This window comes from Perna viridis, chromosome 4, assembly GCF_037379345.1.
Source record: "Perna viridis isolate PV_CMFRI_1.1 ecotype Kerala chromosome 4, ASM3737934v1, whole genome shotgun sequence".
NCBI classification, from domain to species: Eukaryota; Metazoa; Mollusca; class Bivalvia; order Mytilida; family Mytilidae; genus Perna; species Perna viridis.
The window spans coordinates 49,288,859-49,304,759 of record NC_142448.1 but is presented as its reverse complement, the minus strand read 5'-3'; the positions used below and the strand labels follow the sequence as shown (position 1 = coordinate 49,304,759).

The following is a 15,901-nucleotide window of genomic DNA, read 5'->3' as shown; positions in this document are numbered from 1 at the left end:
TTTTTCTATTTTTCATTGACAGATTATTATTATTTTTTTTTTGCCTCACTTATCGTATATTTAATTTTTCTGAACGTTTAATATCCCAAGAGATTAAATGTGAGTTCGGAGTTGAAATTCCACTTTTAAACCACGGGCATCTGTTTACCCATAATTCATTGCTGAAATATTTTTAAAATGGAAGTGCATAGTTGAATTTCCTTTCGAAAGCATCGTAGTATCCAGGGAAACAACATCTTATCGTGAAGAAAGTAAGCAAAGCCAACTTTAGAGAAGTAAAGTTTTTTAGGATTTCGAAATGCTGTTACAACATTTTTCTCGAGCAACGCGATTATGTTGAATTATTCGCTAAGTGTCATTTCGGCCTCTTGATACTGTACATATATATAAAGCCTACATCCCAGTAGTGGGGCAGTACTTGCTACAGCTGCACAGATCATTAGATGCCTGATTAAATTCAAATATACATTGTACAATTCCGGCATAAGTCAGGAGCTTGAAATAATCTATTGATAAGGTTTCTAGAGCTGGTGATGTAAGTGTTTAACAACACTGACAAATATATATTTCAATGTAAGTTTATAGTATACAATGAAAAATGATCTTTTTCTCCCCACTCCTTTTAAGCCTTGTCATTTGCTGCATAAGCTATTACCACAGCTGATCACGTGCAACATGATGTTATTTTTATTGTATTTGGGCAATCTCCCCTTTATGTTACAATTTATTTGTAAGTATTCTTAGCTTTTCTCCTAAAAATTGCCCTTGACAATATTTTTTCCACTAATGAAATTTAAATACACTGTATCTGTGATGATGTAAGTAAAGGTAAAGTCCTGGAAACCTGGATGCATGTGGGACTCAAACTCAGCGGTTTCTACCTTGTGGTAACAAGACCACACCTTCACCACTCTGCCACCTTCTCCCACAATAATTTGAGACCAGTGAAACCTAAAAAGCTTCCAAAAAACTGAAGTACTTATGTTTGTACCCCAAAATAGTCTGGGCATTGCTTGGTTCAATCAAATATGAATAAGGTGAAACCGTAAATACTTCGGAAGAAACATATGAATTTTTAATACCTAAGTCTTTTAAAATTTTTGTCAGCCCTGTTATGGTATTTGATCTACAGTAAATCAAATTCTGTGAAAGTTTCCATGAACACCAAATACGCTGATGAAACATTTTTCAAATTTTGGTGTCTAACAGCCTGACTGTCATGCAGTGTTTCAATCTACATTGTAGTTTGACAAGCAAAACATAGCATTAGTCAACTGTGAGTGAAGTATGAAATAAAATAATTATACCACTTAACCTGTGAATAATTGTCTATTTCAGAAAAAACGAGAACAGCAGTCAATATGGCTGTATACTTTGACCACCGTTTGAAGACAGATGCTCAGGGTATCAACACTGATGTATCATGGTTCAGTGGTGCTCCTTTATTGGCTGTAAATACCTACAGTGATGCATCAGGAGGAGCTGTCCACCTATATATGGAAGAGGTACATATAAAGTTATAACAGGTTTAAATACTTTTAATGTCAGCAGTTGTATGATGGAGAATCTTTTTATGAAAAAGGTCCGTTTAAGGATGTATGATATTTGCCCAAAGTTTTGAATGGATGAACGCTAACATTGTAATAGCTCTGAATTATAAGTATAAGAACTCCTTATTTAGGAAACAGATATACAAAGAGTAATGAAGGGAACCAAGGTGATAGCGGTAATCAAAAGAATGTAATCCAGGGAGAAAGACCAGACATGGAAAACAGACATACACAACAAAGAACATATAGTAACTAAAATCATACATACAAAGTAACAAAAGCAAATGAGCAACTCAGACCACTAAAAAGTGGGAGCATGGACCAAGCTAGTTGTACTGTGCATCAAATCTTCCATCTGATAACCCACATTTAAAAAGAAAAAAAGGGCTTACAATGTGTTAGCAATGATTAAATAATTGAATAGTCACATGTTAGCCTAATAAAGAAGAGAAAACTTTTGTGACTAATATTCCGTTTACATGTATGTTGATTGGAAAATTTAAAATTGTAGTCTCAATAAAAAAAAAATGATGACATGTTGAACTATTAGCAGCCATGTGGCATACACTGTGTATGATACAACTGTCTCCAGTGACAGCCAAATAATGGTGTAAGATTAAGATAAAAGATGTGTACATAAGATTCTAAAGGTTTCTTGTTTATTCTGTATATTTAAAATACAATCATAATAGGATGTCAAATGTTCCTTTAATTTGGTGACTTATGTTTCAGGGGGAACAACTCCTCAATGTACAGTTACAGAGAAGTTGTCAAGCCACTGCCAGTGCCTGGCATCCAAAACAGAAAATCCTAGCTGTAGGCTGGGAGAATGGAGAATTGTTGATATGGAACTGTGCTGATGGGGAATTATTTGAAGGATTACCTCTACATAAAACGCCAATTACTGTGTTGGAATGGAGTAGTAATGGTACTAGACTGTGTTCAGGAGATAAGGTATAGTACTTTGGGAGTGTTAATAGGACTAGACTGTGTTCAGGAGATAAGGTATAGTACTTCCTGAGCATTAATGGGACTAGACTGTGTTCAGGAGATAAGGTATAGTACTTCGGGAGCGTTAATGGGACTAGACTGTATTCAGGAGATAAGGTATAGTACTTCAGGAGCGTTAATGGGACTAGACTGTGTTCAGGAAAAAAGGTATAGTACTTTGGGAGCTTTAATAGGACTAGACTGTGTTCAGGAGATAAGGTATAGTACTTCACGAGTGTTAATGGTTGTATTATCAACTGGGTCCTGTATACTGACGACTAGAGAAGCAATCAATCCAGTTGAGTGCATGTAAAATCAGGAGCTTTAAAATGGCATAATGGTAACTCATTCTCATATACTTTATAAATACAAATCAAATCTTACCTTTTTCCAAGATAGGGATTGTCAAAACATGACACCCAAATGTTTACGGAATTGATGTTTATCAGGTTATCAGTATCATACAATTTTCTGACCATAACAACCCAAAGTTCCTTATGAATGCTTGGCATTTTGGAACATAGACTTTTTCAGACCATTACAATTTTTATTAGGACAATAAAAAAAGGTTTATCATAAGAAATTTTACAATTTTGGAAGTTAATAATGATAACATATTATGTTAGGACAAAAATTAAGAAATTTGTTCTGAATTTACATTGTATGTTTCTTCAGGCGTATTTAAGGTTTAACTTTCCTCATATTACTGTAAAATTGTATCACCAGTCCTTATTACAAATGTAAGTGTGATGTTGATGGAAAATGATGACATCACAATGCTGCTTTTTTTTTTGGAATGGCATTATTTAAGATCAAATTTACCATTATGACTTTTTGTGACATTGTCACCAGGAAAATATGTTAGTCATTAATATGATAATGATGCAACTTAATGAATGTTGCAAAGCCTTAGATTTATATTTACAGGCTGGAGTAGTAATGGTATGGAAGGCTGATTCTAAAGGAAGACTTCAACAGAACCCACTTCATCAACATCATGTACAAGAACCATTGAATAAAATTTTATGTAAACCTGTGCCACCGCAAGACCCGTCTACGTAAGTGTTATATTAGGTGACAAATAAGTTGTGTTAGTTTTGGTTGCTTTTTCCCATTTTAGACTAAGTTGGGGATTAAAATTGTGCATGACTTTTTAACCGTCACTCTGTAATTGAATTTATGTGAGAGTATTCCTGCCATTTTTTTATTTTCTAAGGTTTCTACAGATTTCTTTGAAGAAACGGATTCTCTTTAAGACTTTTCTTGACTTAAATTATTTTTCCAATCTTTATGTTAAAATTAAGATTTTAATGTGCTCACTAAAGCTTGCATGTAGAAAATTGTAATTTTACCATCTTGAGTGGAGAATTAATTTTAACCTCTCAATACTGAAGGAAGAGCCATATAAATGTATGTTCTATGGCGGGGATGAGAATGTTGACCAAACATGTAAATTCTTGGGGTCAAATTAAGTTTTTAAAAGAAGCAAAACCTGGTACATAAAATACAAAGATGTTTGAGATCTAAGGTTTTATTCCTAAGGAAAAGTTTGTGTTTGTGGTTGTCTATGTCAAACAATAGTAGGAAGTACAATTTATAGGTTCTGATGAAGGTCACTATTTAGTATCAGGATTTCTTTTACCAGTGTAAGAAATTCTGTCTTTTTCATAAAATGAGCACAATGGCATCAGTAGAATAGCAATAAATTTGTCTTCCTAGTAAAATAAATTTTAGATATTCTGTAGGTATGAATGTAAGTACCAGTTTCTTCTGTTAATCACTGCAATGAACAGGTAATCACACATAGTCATAGAGAAAAATGGTACCATTTGTCAAAGATATTTTCTCCTAACTGTTTTTTACACTGTCAGTTTATCTAGGGCGTCTTTAATATATGTTTTGATTCCATTTAATGTTACCATATATACATGTACTTACAGGGACATAAGTCAATTAGCAAAGGCTGCAGTCAGTGGAGATGAAAGTGCATTAGATATGTTTAACTGGAAGAAAAGTGGAAAGAGTAGTGTAAAGATGGGTGGATCTATGTTTGGTGCAGAAAGTCTGACGTACTATCTTGGAGGAGCTTCAGGTATAATTCAAATTCAAATATTTTATTGTTGTGTAAACATAATATTGTTTGTGACAAACAAACGCCAACAACAAAATTAATCACAAATCATACAATAATGACAAATGCAAATATGAGACTATTTTAAGTAGATCTTGAAAAAAGTTAAGCTTCTTCTACCCTCAGTTCTAATGATTGTTTCTAAAAGGAGCAGATAAATTTTACATGTTCCTTAAAGGAGGGATTAAGTAGTTTGGATACAGTCATGTCTTCAAATTTCCAATTTAAATCTTTCAGAAGTTTATGTCTTAAGTTTTCATATAAATTACAGTGTATGAGGAAGTGTTCATCCGTTTCAATAATATTGCAATGCTTACGTAGTCGGTTTTCCCTAGGAATTTAAAATATCTCCCCCTCTCTATTTCAAGGTCTAGTTTGTTTCCCCATTAACTCAATGTAGAATGTTTTTGAAAAATAAAATAATTTCCCTACCCACCAACCCTATTTTTTTTCTTCCTGGTAGCAGGAAATAAGACTTTTTTTTGGCCTCAAGAAACTGCTTGATAACCATGTTGGTTAAGTTAAAGGATGGGTTGACAAGATGATAATTAAACAATTGTGTATATGTTTTTTGTATATTATAGGTGGGGTGTATGTAGTCGGTGAATCTGGACAGTGTACACAGCTATTTACAGCTGATGGCCCAATATTAAAAATATTATTCTATGAGGACAAGAATGTACTGATCTCTGTCACAGAAGGTTTGGTACTGACACAGCATGCTATACTGCCAGAGGGTGATGCTAAGGAAATACTCAAGGTATAGTTTTACAATCAGTAGTTGTGGGGTACACAGGAAAAGGAGCAACATACCATTTAGCAGGGAATTTTCACGAGTGCCAAATTTCATGATTTCTTGTAATTACAGAGCCTGAGGTATTACTTTTTTTTGTCTCAGTTTTTCATGTTTTTAGGTATACAGTCTGCTGGAGATAAATGTTAAATATTTGGACTTAAATTTGCCGTACTTTTATATTTACCATTCACAAAACCTTAAGTATATAGCGCAATATATGGTATGTTCTTTGGTTTACACAGTTAAGAATAAACTGAAATTGATATGAATGGACTCCAAAAGAAGTCTGATTTAGACAGGCAACAGGTTTATTCAGGGTTTGGTTTAGACGGGTTTCACTGTACAGATCTATCCTAGGCCTGGTTTCATAAAGATCGCAAGTTGATATTTTCCTCAAATCCTTCCTGAACTCAAATTTGAACCAATCAGATCACTAGAAATTGAAGATTTGAGGAAAATCTCAATTTGAGATTTTTTTATGAAACCAGGCCCACATTCAATAAGTCTATTTTAATCACAAAAAAATGGCAGTTAAATGGTTAAACCTAATTATATCTAGCTTGATTTAATTTAGTTTAAATTTAATTTGATAGTTTTATGGGTGTCTTTTTTAAGGTGAAGATGTCAGGTAGGGGAGATAATCCTACAGTGGCATGGGCTGGGAAAGGTATTTTGGCAACAGCCACAGGAGAAGGGGCAGTCAGGTTAGTATCAACCAACTGTAAATTAAATTAGTAGATACTGTAATTCTTCCCATCACAGAGTTAATGTGTCAAGACTTTAGAAAAGATGTAGAATTTGATGCACTTCAAAATCCATTATTATTAGGGTTTGAACCATAATTTTTTGCTGCTATTTCTTTTAAAATGGTTCCAAATTTGATAAAAACGTGTATGGGTGTAGCCGTAGAAAATAAATACTTTGATAGAGCTGTTTCAATATGTTTGTGCTGCTAAAATGTATCCCAAGCACACATAGATGGTGATAACAACAACACTTGTTTTTCGGCATGTGTGACAGTTACTTAAGGTAAAATAAAAAAAAAATCATCCCAACACCCAAATTTTCTGAATAGTTGATTGAGGATCTAGGAATTTTTATCATGGCCTAACCCAGTTTCATTTTTTATATTACTTGATTGACAAAAGCTGGTATAAATTGTTGGAAAGTAAAAATATTGAAACATATTTTACTTTAGATGATGTTAAGTAGTTATGGTTTTACAGGTACTTAGGTATAACAATAATTACTTGTGTAGTTTGTGTTTAAGTGTCAGTCTATGTAAGAATCAGGCAGTGGGTGAAACATGATTTGAAAAAAAAAAACATCATTTGATAGTGTAATTTGACTATTTGCATGATCAGAATCATGGGAAGAAACAATATTTTTCTTATCAGGTTGTTGCATTGAGATATTATTACATTGAAATGCACTGAAAGTGAATATTTCAAGGGCAGATAACTCTGTCAAAAACTTCATTTTTCTAACATTCTGTTGAAAAAAATCTGAGCAAATCGAGCGATTCAGAGATCAAATATTAGTAATAGTCTTTCCAAATAGAGAAAGCATCCTTGAGTGAAATTATATTGTCAAATTGGTGGGGTTTTGTCATGCATGTTTTTGATTTTTCCCATTTTGCCTGATTCTTACAAATACTTACACTTTATGATATCTTTGTCCTTTTTCTTACAGAATGTGGGATCTGGACAATGAAGATAACTACATTTTATCATTAGATGGCCACAATAGTTATGATCCAAATGAGAATATCATGTGTATATCTTACTGTGCTGAGAAAGGTATTGTTACCATTAAAAGATAGCTTAAGGTCATAGAATTTATTTGTGGTACATGTAATGGAACCTTTGATGTTAAGTAGCTATGTGTATTATGTCTTTTTTTACACTAGATATGTTATCATCACACTCAGGCAACATGTGTTTGTAACTATTCAAACACCACAACATATCATTAAATAATGCATTTTGTACCTATAATTATAGTATATAATTTAGTTCTTTATAGGACTAAATGGTGTCTATAACTAAGTTTGATGTTTTCTGATACACAGTAAATTTGCTTCTTAGCTTCTTAGAAGTCAAACTTCAGTTCATACAATATTAGGATGTAAATTTTGATACCAGTAATGTAGTTAAAATGATTCGTAAAAATTTCATTTGTTTGAAAAGTGCTTTATGTGAATGATTTTTTTTCGCTCAATGAAATTCGTCTAAATTCTTCAATTTTCCATAAATGTGTACAGGTTTATTGGCTGGTGGAACTAACATGGGTGATATTGCTCTTTGGAAGTGGTCTCCACCAATTGGTGGTAAGAAAGTGGATGGTGAACTTAAGTGGAAGTTACAAGCCCCAGCTACGGTAGAGGGCTCTGTTAGACAAGTTGAGGTAATTTTGAGTTTTTAAGGTGCAATGCATTAAGATTTCAATATGTTAATTTGTTGTTAACAACACTGAAATGTGTATGATTTTTTCGCTGTGAGTGAAATTCATTTAAATTCTTTATAAGCACATGACTTTGTGTTTATTGCAATTTTTAAAATCTTGTTCTAAATAATTCAGTCGTTTTTATACCCCCACCTGCAAAGTGGATGGTAAATCATCCTACCAACACTACTGAATTGAATTGATTAAAACTGAAATCTTTATTACATGTTCCCATTATGCACCTCTATTTTTAGATTTTGATCCAAATCAGTTCGGGATTTTCACATACCAAAACATGGACTTTGTCATTTGTGAATATAGGGGGACCCAACTCTTATATGCTACTCCTCCTACACTACTGAATGGAATTGAATGAAAATCAATATTACATGTCCCCATTGTCCTCCTCATATTATAGATTTTGATCCAATTCAAAATGGAGATTAAAGGTGCATGTTATCAAATGGAGGAATGAGGGTATGAAGTTAGTGACCATTGCTCTTAGTTTTTGTAGTTGCTTTGTATTTTCAATAGGGTTTGTAAGTCTTTGACATGTGACTGTAGTTATTTGATAAAGGATCTCATTCTACCATTCAAATGTGTGGATATTTGTCATTTACAGAGCGTTGAGTTCAGGTTTAAAAGCAAAACATCTCTCAGATAACTTAAATAAGACTTACAAAAAAATGACAAAACCTTAATACATGTGTTTATGCACTCAATAATTTTTCTAATTCACATAAATTCAGGGCTATTAAAATTCCTGGAAGAGTTAATCTTAAATTTCAGAGTATGTACTTCTTTTTCATATACTTAAATGCAAAATTGGTGGTAAGGTAGGCACTGAAAATTAAGAAGCAGTGGGCAAAAATTTATGTACTGCCAATTTTAAAAGGTCTTGATATCAAAAAAGGGTATTGAAGAAGTTACTATGAATGATTTGTTCTTTTGTAACTTTTACAGTGGGGTTCCAACAAGAATCTGCTAGGAGTAAATACCATAGCTAATGTGTTCATGTTGAGTGAGCATACAATGAGTTCTGGCTACAAAGAACAGGTCAGTATTAGTTAAATAACAAGGAATGTACTCTGAAAGTACTATTGTTTGTGGGGTACCAATTTTCATGGTTTTCGTGGGTAGGCCAAATCCACGAGATTTGGTTTCCAATGAAAAGGAGATTCCTATTGATGTGTATACTGAAAAATTAAAGACCATAAATTCAGGAAACAACGAACTGGTGTTTCTTCCCTAATCCACGAAAATTGGTAACCATGAAGTAACATACTTTCACAGTATTAGGAGTCATAACCCAGTGGTTGAATTTCCTTCTGGTTTCTTCAGTGGTGTGAAAAAAAAAATAAACCAACAAGTCATATTATTTTGATTTGGAATTTGACACTATACATATAAGCATGTCCTTGTTTCAAGCATATCTCTTTCAATATTTTTTTGTGACCAATTTATGATATGTTTGCTAGAAACCTGATAAGTATTCAATAACTGAGTATTTACTGCAATCATTGGTATTTTTAAGGGATAACATTTTTTTAAAGTTTTTTTTAACAACTTGGATAAAGAATAAAATTTAATTTGTAACTGTTTTAATGGTCATCAAATGTTGCATTTTTTAAACTTTTTTTTATTTCTTTTTCATCAGACTGCAGTTGTACAGTATGGTCCCAGCTCACTTTCAATAGAAATGTTTGCCACAGGGCAACATCATGATCTGAAAACAGAAATCCAAGTGAAGGGAATTTACACAACTAAGGTAGGTTCAAATTATTTTTTAGTCTTGTATAAATCAACATAATGGAAGTGATTTGTGCACTTTTGAGGTAGACTATACCTATTACACAGAGCATTTTTTTCTGTCATCTTGCAAAATCATACAGAAGTAGGTATTTTCAATGAGGAATTAGTGGTTTTATATGGTGTAAAAAATATGTTTAAATTTATTTTTAAAGAATTTTTGACAGAAAACATGTATTCCAAATTAAAAACATTTATTTGTAAAGGCCTCATTCAAGGGTGAGATAATTTATTGGAAAATGTGATGGGCATTTTATTATCATAATTTTAAGTAGTAGTCGTTTTAAGAATCCTGCCAGATTGGAATGAATACTTATACATTTCATCGTAAAGACCTATAAACCAACTTAATAAAAAAATAAAAATGTGTACCCTTTTTTGGGGTGTATCACATATTACAGAATTTGCATGATTCTTACAAAGACTACTACTTAAAAGTATGTTCAGTTAAGTTGATCTTAACAAAAATTATAAAAATCTGGATCAAATGTATAATGGTATGATTTACCTTTACCCAAATGTATAATGGTATGATTTACCTTTACCCAAATGTATAATGGTATGATTTACCTTAACCCAAATGTAAAAAGTAATTTAGAAAATTTGTTTTAGTGCAACCCTGGCACATCATTTCCATTGATAAAAAGATAATTATTTTCCTATTTTTCAGGATGCCTTGGCTGTATGGAATGGTAGACGAGTGATAACCTATGAGTTTGCTCAGGATAGAAGTTCAATTAAAGCTGCTGGTATGCTAATATAAAGACTTTATTTAATTAAGGAGGTAGACCTAGGGTAAGGGACATAACTCTTACAAATCATTGGAACATTTGTATTCAGCATTGTACGTCCTCATGAAGCATTAAAATAACTTGTACAGATTTCATTCTATTTCAAAGGAAAGCTTGATATGCTTTGGTGAAAGAGTAAATAAGATACAAACATATCACTGATTTCAAGAGTTAATTTCCTTAAACCTAGGTTTACCTCCTTAAATCTTACTTACATTGGAAAAAAAATATCAGTATATCACCTATGCAGGAAGAAACTCTTAAAATTGTAGCAAAATAAATGTGCTTATTCTTTAATTCTTCCCACAGTAAATATAAAAAAGGAAATTTGATGAAAAAAGTAAAATTTCAGAATATGAATTGTTAAAATTATGTGTTCTTTTAAAATTTTTTGTAAAAAAATCTGATACTTGCATATGGAAAGGTCCTGTATTTTATGTTTAATATGAAATACATAAAAAATGTAACATCTGTGATAATCATATTTGGCTATTTTTCTGTTTAACACTATTTTGAAAGAAATTTATATTTGTTACTTTTAGGAACTTTCACCACAGAGACTATGGAAGTCTGTTTGTATGAACAGAATGTGTACTGTATTGAGCCTGGAAAAGTACAAGTCAGAACTCAACAGGTGTGTTTAGAATGTTTGAAATCTGATATATAATATAAAACTGATATTCCATGGGTCTTATAATACATGTATATACATGTAAGGATGTTTTTTTTTTTCAATTTCTAAAATAATGATGCAAAATAATCAACTTCTGAGTTTTTGATGCTTTTTGAAACATGAAGCCTAAGTTTGTCGAGCTTTTAATGCAGTCCTTTAATTTATTTTCCAATTTTGTCCAACTTTGTAATAATGCCTGAAGTAGTTATGTTGAGGTTCATTTGAATTGTGGACTGTTGACCAAATGGCATTTATGATACCACAGCACCTGATTGAAACAGTTGTACAAAATAATGTGGTTACCCTGATGAGAACCAACCATTCAGAGAGCTTGTTTCAAAATAAAATTTAATTCTTTATATTTAAAGTTTTTTTAATAATCTTGATCGATTCTCATTGCAGGGTACAGTAAAACAAGTATTGAATTTTAATGAGGTAGAGGGACAGCCTGCCAGTATAGATGTCTGTGGCAACTATTTAGCTGTAGCTACTAGTCATGGAATTGTCAGAGTTTTTGATCTCTCTAGAAGGTAGAATTAATCATTTTTCTCCCATTCTAAGCCGTTGATTAAAGATACATGTTACTTTTTAACCACCTGGCTTTGATTAAATTTCATTGGAGAAATCAATTCTCTGTTAATAAGCTTGTCTTTGATTTGAATTATTTTTCCACTTTCTGTGGCAAAATTAGTTTTACCATCTCAACTTGTGTAATGATTTAAATCACTCGTTATTAAAGAAGAATCTATGTATAAATTTGTTTTTTAGGCATATCATTTTAGCCAAATAACTTTAAGCATAATACATTGTCTCAGCTATTTGTTGGTTTATATGAAAATAAAAACAAAATTAGGGAGGATCATGTTTACCTTGTATAAATTGTTTTTCAATACAGTAGAAAAAGTAATTTAAAGGATTATGATTTGCTATTTAACCATTTAATGACATTGGTAGTATTTTTTTTTGCTGCATAAAAGTGTCAAAACATGCAAGAAGACATTTGGGTCAATTATGATTTCTTTTTAACACACAGAAAGAGAACATTTGAAAATCTTAATCTCTTGGCTATCCCAAACGACAAATTCTTTATTTCTAACTGTGATTGTTGTTAAATTAATCATTTTGCCAGTGCAGATTGTCACATACCTAATGGGTCTGAAATATATGTATTGTTTTTGTTGAATTTCAGAGAAGCTAAAGCACACAGTCAGCCAAAGAACCTAGGAGAAGTTATTCCAGGTTTCAATGGTGTCATGTCATGTAAATGTAATTGTAATGGTACAAAAGTCAGTGTTATGGTCAGAGGGGTAAGTACTGTACTACATGTAGTGTGAAATTATCCAAGTAATGACTGTTTTGATTGAACGTTTTGTCAAGGTTCTGGAGGCAGGTGATTTACCTGGAAAAAAAGGTGAAAATTATTGAGTTCATTTATCTTTATAACAATATGTACATTGTTTAATGTTAGGGATTGAGAAAAAAGTTAATAGTGATAGTTTTTGTCTGTTTCAAATTAAATTAAGGTTAGGAAGTTAGTTTTGAATTATTTATTAGCTGTTTTATTATATACAGTCTTATATTTTGTCTCTTTGATCTTGCAAGAAGTCAGTACATGGGATATATAGGGTAAGATTAATTGGTTCTAATACATGTACATGTACAAGTCCCTGTTGAAGGCCATGTACTCTCTTCCTTAAGTATAGATTGTTCTTGCCATCCCATTTTCAGGGTAATATGAACTATCACTTCTGTGGAAGATGAGGTCACACTGGCATGTAAGATTCAGAAAACTCTCATCTGTGTTAAAATCTTTCGTGTATTTTTCTTACATTTATAAATTCTATGTAATGAATGTCTATTTTCTATTTTCTAGCATGATGGACGTGTGGACCCTAAGTTGTATTTCTGGGATGTAGAGACAGATACAGTGACCTTCTTTAACTTTGAGTCTGGACGAGGGGAACAAGATGACTATCCTCCAGAACAGATGGAGGGGTTAAATCTAGATATCAATGATGCCGAGAGGTATATCCTCAGCGTGTTATCTTTCTTGAAATTTAGTCAGCAGTTTTTTTTTTATTAGAGGGTTTTTAAATCACTATCTTTTCAATCCTTCAGAAATGCATTAGCTCTTAAATGCATGCAATTTTACATTTTACACACAGAAACACACACAAATTTGTAGAAAAATGTAGTCATATTTTCTTATTCATGTTAAATATTGTAATGATATAGTGAACTTCTGTTTCAATAAATGGTAAATTATTTATTTTCATATTGTGTAACAAATGTACATGTAGAAATGTTTTTAGATAAGAAATTAAGTGTCAGTCTTTAGTTTACATTTTATTTCAATATTATAATTTTATATTCAGATTTTACCATTGACATGAACAAAGTTGCATGTTGAAAATGCTTCTTTATCCTAAACTACTTATTATAAAATCTTTTACTATACAGAGGTAAAACTCAGGCAGCTAAAGATATAGCAGGAAGAACACCCACATCACATTATTGGGATTTAACAGAACCTAAACTGATTGTGTGTGAAGCTACAGTCTTAGCTAGTGCATTTGAAAAGAAAGAAAAAGAAACCAAAAAGACACATTCATTGTCAAAGGCTATGGATGAGGGGCCTGTAAGTGAAAAATTACCTTTTCATATGTATCCCCAGTCAATGAAATAAAATCTAAAAGCATCTTTGTTCTAATTTTTGAGGTGGGTTTGAACAATGTAGAAAGAACCCTCATTATCTTTCAGCACAATAAAAGAGTAAAAGAAAAAACACCCTCCCTCATTATTTTTTTTTAACTAAAACTTGATTTCACATTATTAATGACAATTTGTGGTTTAATGAAATAAAGGGGAATCACAAAAAGTGTTGCCTAATGTACATGAACAATTATTCCTCCATGTATGTAATAATGAAATACAGTGACCTATACCTTAACAAAAATTTGTCCATCCTCTCATGGCTTTATATTGGAACTAGTTCTGCAAGTTTACTTCTGAATACAGGCTGTTTCTCCAAGCAAAATTATCTCTTGAGTCATACAATATTCCTTAAGGGGTGGACCTAAGGTAAGGGACACAACTCTTACAAATCATTGGAACGTTTGTATTCAGCATTTTACATCAAGTCCTACTGTTGTATAAAGTTAATTCAATAGTTTGTATTATACCCAGGTTGAGGTGATGATAGTTTCTCTGTTCTCGACACCAGAAAATGGAACACTGATCCAGGACAGTTTCTCTATGCCTGAACAATACCAAGCTATGCTGGGGGTAGAAGTGCCATACTATTATTTTGTTAAAAAGGTAAGAAGCCATTTGATATGATATAGATTTACCAAAAGTTTAATTTTCTATTTATTTTTAATACATCATTTTATCTTGATTTCGATATAAATGTATTGTGAGTAGGTTACAATCTAAATTTAACTATCCAGTGTTCAAGATATTTAAAATTATTACGGAGCTGAAGAATGATTTGGTTACTCCTGTAAAATTTGCTGATTAGATGAAAAATATGATTTGATAGGAAACTCAACTGCCAATTTTAACACCACCTTGTGGTTATAAAGTCATATTTGATAATTTCCTGAGAATGGGAGAAGGAAATTTTGAATCACACACACACTAAAATAATTCAAACCAATACAGTTCAAATTCAAGTGTTGTTTTGCCAAGCAGATTTAAAGGTTATCTAGTGAATAGATGTAACAGATCTAGTTCAGAAGTGTACTTGGCCATTTTTTGTGCATTCAGCCTTTACAAGAGCAAATGTTGATCGTGAATTAATTACAATCCTTATTCAATGTCTGTTAGACTTACAAGATAACTGTAAGTAAATCATCACACATTCTGCTCTCTCTTGAAAACATTTTAATTTATCCTCAGGGCTGTTTCAGAAAGACAGATGTCTAGTTTAAATTATTTCTCCATTTGAGATGGTAAAGTTTAGGTATTTAATATGTGAGATTTAGCAGGCATGTTTAAACCTAAATTTTACCAAAGAAAGGGGAGAAAAACATGTAGTTAAGATCAAAAATATCTTGAAGGAGAATAGGTTTCTCCAGTGAAATCTGTAGAAAACTTAAAAATTGTAAAATGGCAGGAAATTTCTTGCAGAAATTCAGTTACTACCCAGTGCTTAAAAAGTCGTATGCATTTTTAATGACTGGTAGAATTGGAGGAAAGGCTATCCCACAAAGACAATTATTTATTAACTCCTTACCTCTGACTTTAAATAAATTAAAAATTTTACATTTGCTACATCAAAATTTTGGTAACAGATTATAACTCTACTACCCATGTAATTTTGATGAAAGCACCTTCCTTGAGGGAAAAAAATCTTTCTGGAACAGCCCTTTTAAGTCTGTGTTGATATTTTTTTTAAATGGACATCATCCTTTTTGTTTAAAATCGAAACTTTTTATTAAAGAAATGAATAACTTCAGTTTTTTTCCTTTTAATTTCTACTACCATTCTCCAGACCTGATGTGCTCTTTTGTATACTTTTCTATTTTCTATTTTGTGCTTTTTTAGTATCTAATCAAGCTTCAGCTTTGGAGCTTTTTGCTAAATAACATTTATTTAATCAAGGTATCAATAAATAATGTTACTTTTAATTGTTAACTTATTGTATTTATTTGTAATTTTATTGTAAATATATAATATATGATAAATATGTAAATAAAATACTACGTAAGTATA

The 15,901-nt window shown here is 31.8% G+C and overlaps 1 protein-coding gene across 3 annotated transcripts in view; it reads left to right on the top strand.

Annotated features, from left to right (window-relative positions):
* The first annotated feature begins 145 nt into the window (after window positions 1–145).
* LOC148620381 (intraflagellar transport protein 140 homolog) overlaps window positions 146–15,901 on the top strand; it is a 31,044-nt gene continuing 15,288 nt past the window's right edge. For 2 of the 3 annotated variants that reach the window (XM_088581218.1, XM_088581215.1), the window contains exons 1-18: window positions 146–251; window positions 1,339–1,505; window positions 2,283–2,504; window positions 3,468–3,598; window positions 4,481–4,632; window positions 5,256–5,431; window positions 6,083–6,171; window positions 7,160–7,266; window positions 7,731–7,873; window positions 8,876–8,968; window positions 9,570–9,680; window positions 10,392–10,470; window positions 11,055–11,146; window positions 11,588–11,715; window positions 12,375–12,492; window positions 13,059–13,210; window positions 13,646–13,823; window positions 14,372–14,503. In XM_088581218.1, coding sequence (XP_088437344.1) covers window positions 1,362–1,505; window positions 2,283–2,504; window positions 3,468–3,598; window positions 4,481–4,632; window positions 5,256–5,431; window positions 6,083–6,171; window positions 7,160–7,266; window positions 7,731–7,873; window positions 8,876–8,968; window positions 9,570–9,680; window positions 10,392–10,470; window positions 11,055–11,146; window positions 11,588–11,715; window positions 12,375–12,492; window positions 13,059–13,210; window positions 13,646–13,823; window positions 14,372–14,503 — 2,247 coding nt within the window. In that variant the 5' untranslated portion in view covers window positions 146–251; window positions 1,339–1,361. Of the gene's footprint in view, window positions 252–1,338; window positions 1,506–2,282; window positions 2,505–3,467; window positions 3,599–4,480; window positions 4,633–5,255; window positions 5,432–6,082; window positions 6,172–7,159; window positions 7,267–7,730; window positions 7,874–8,875; window positions 8,969–9,569; window positions 9,681–10,391; window positions 10,471–11,054; window positions 11,147–11,587; window positions 11,716–12,374; window positions 12,493–13,058; window positions 13,211–13,645; window positions 13,824–14,371; window positions 14,504–15,013; window positions 15,029–15,901 lie in introns of all 3 variants that reach the window. The other variant, XM_088581217.1, reaches the window with a different exon arrangement.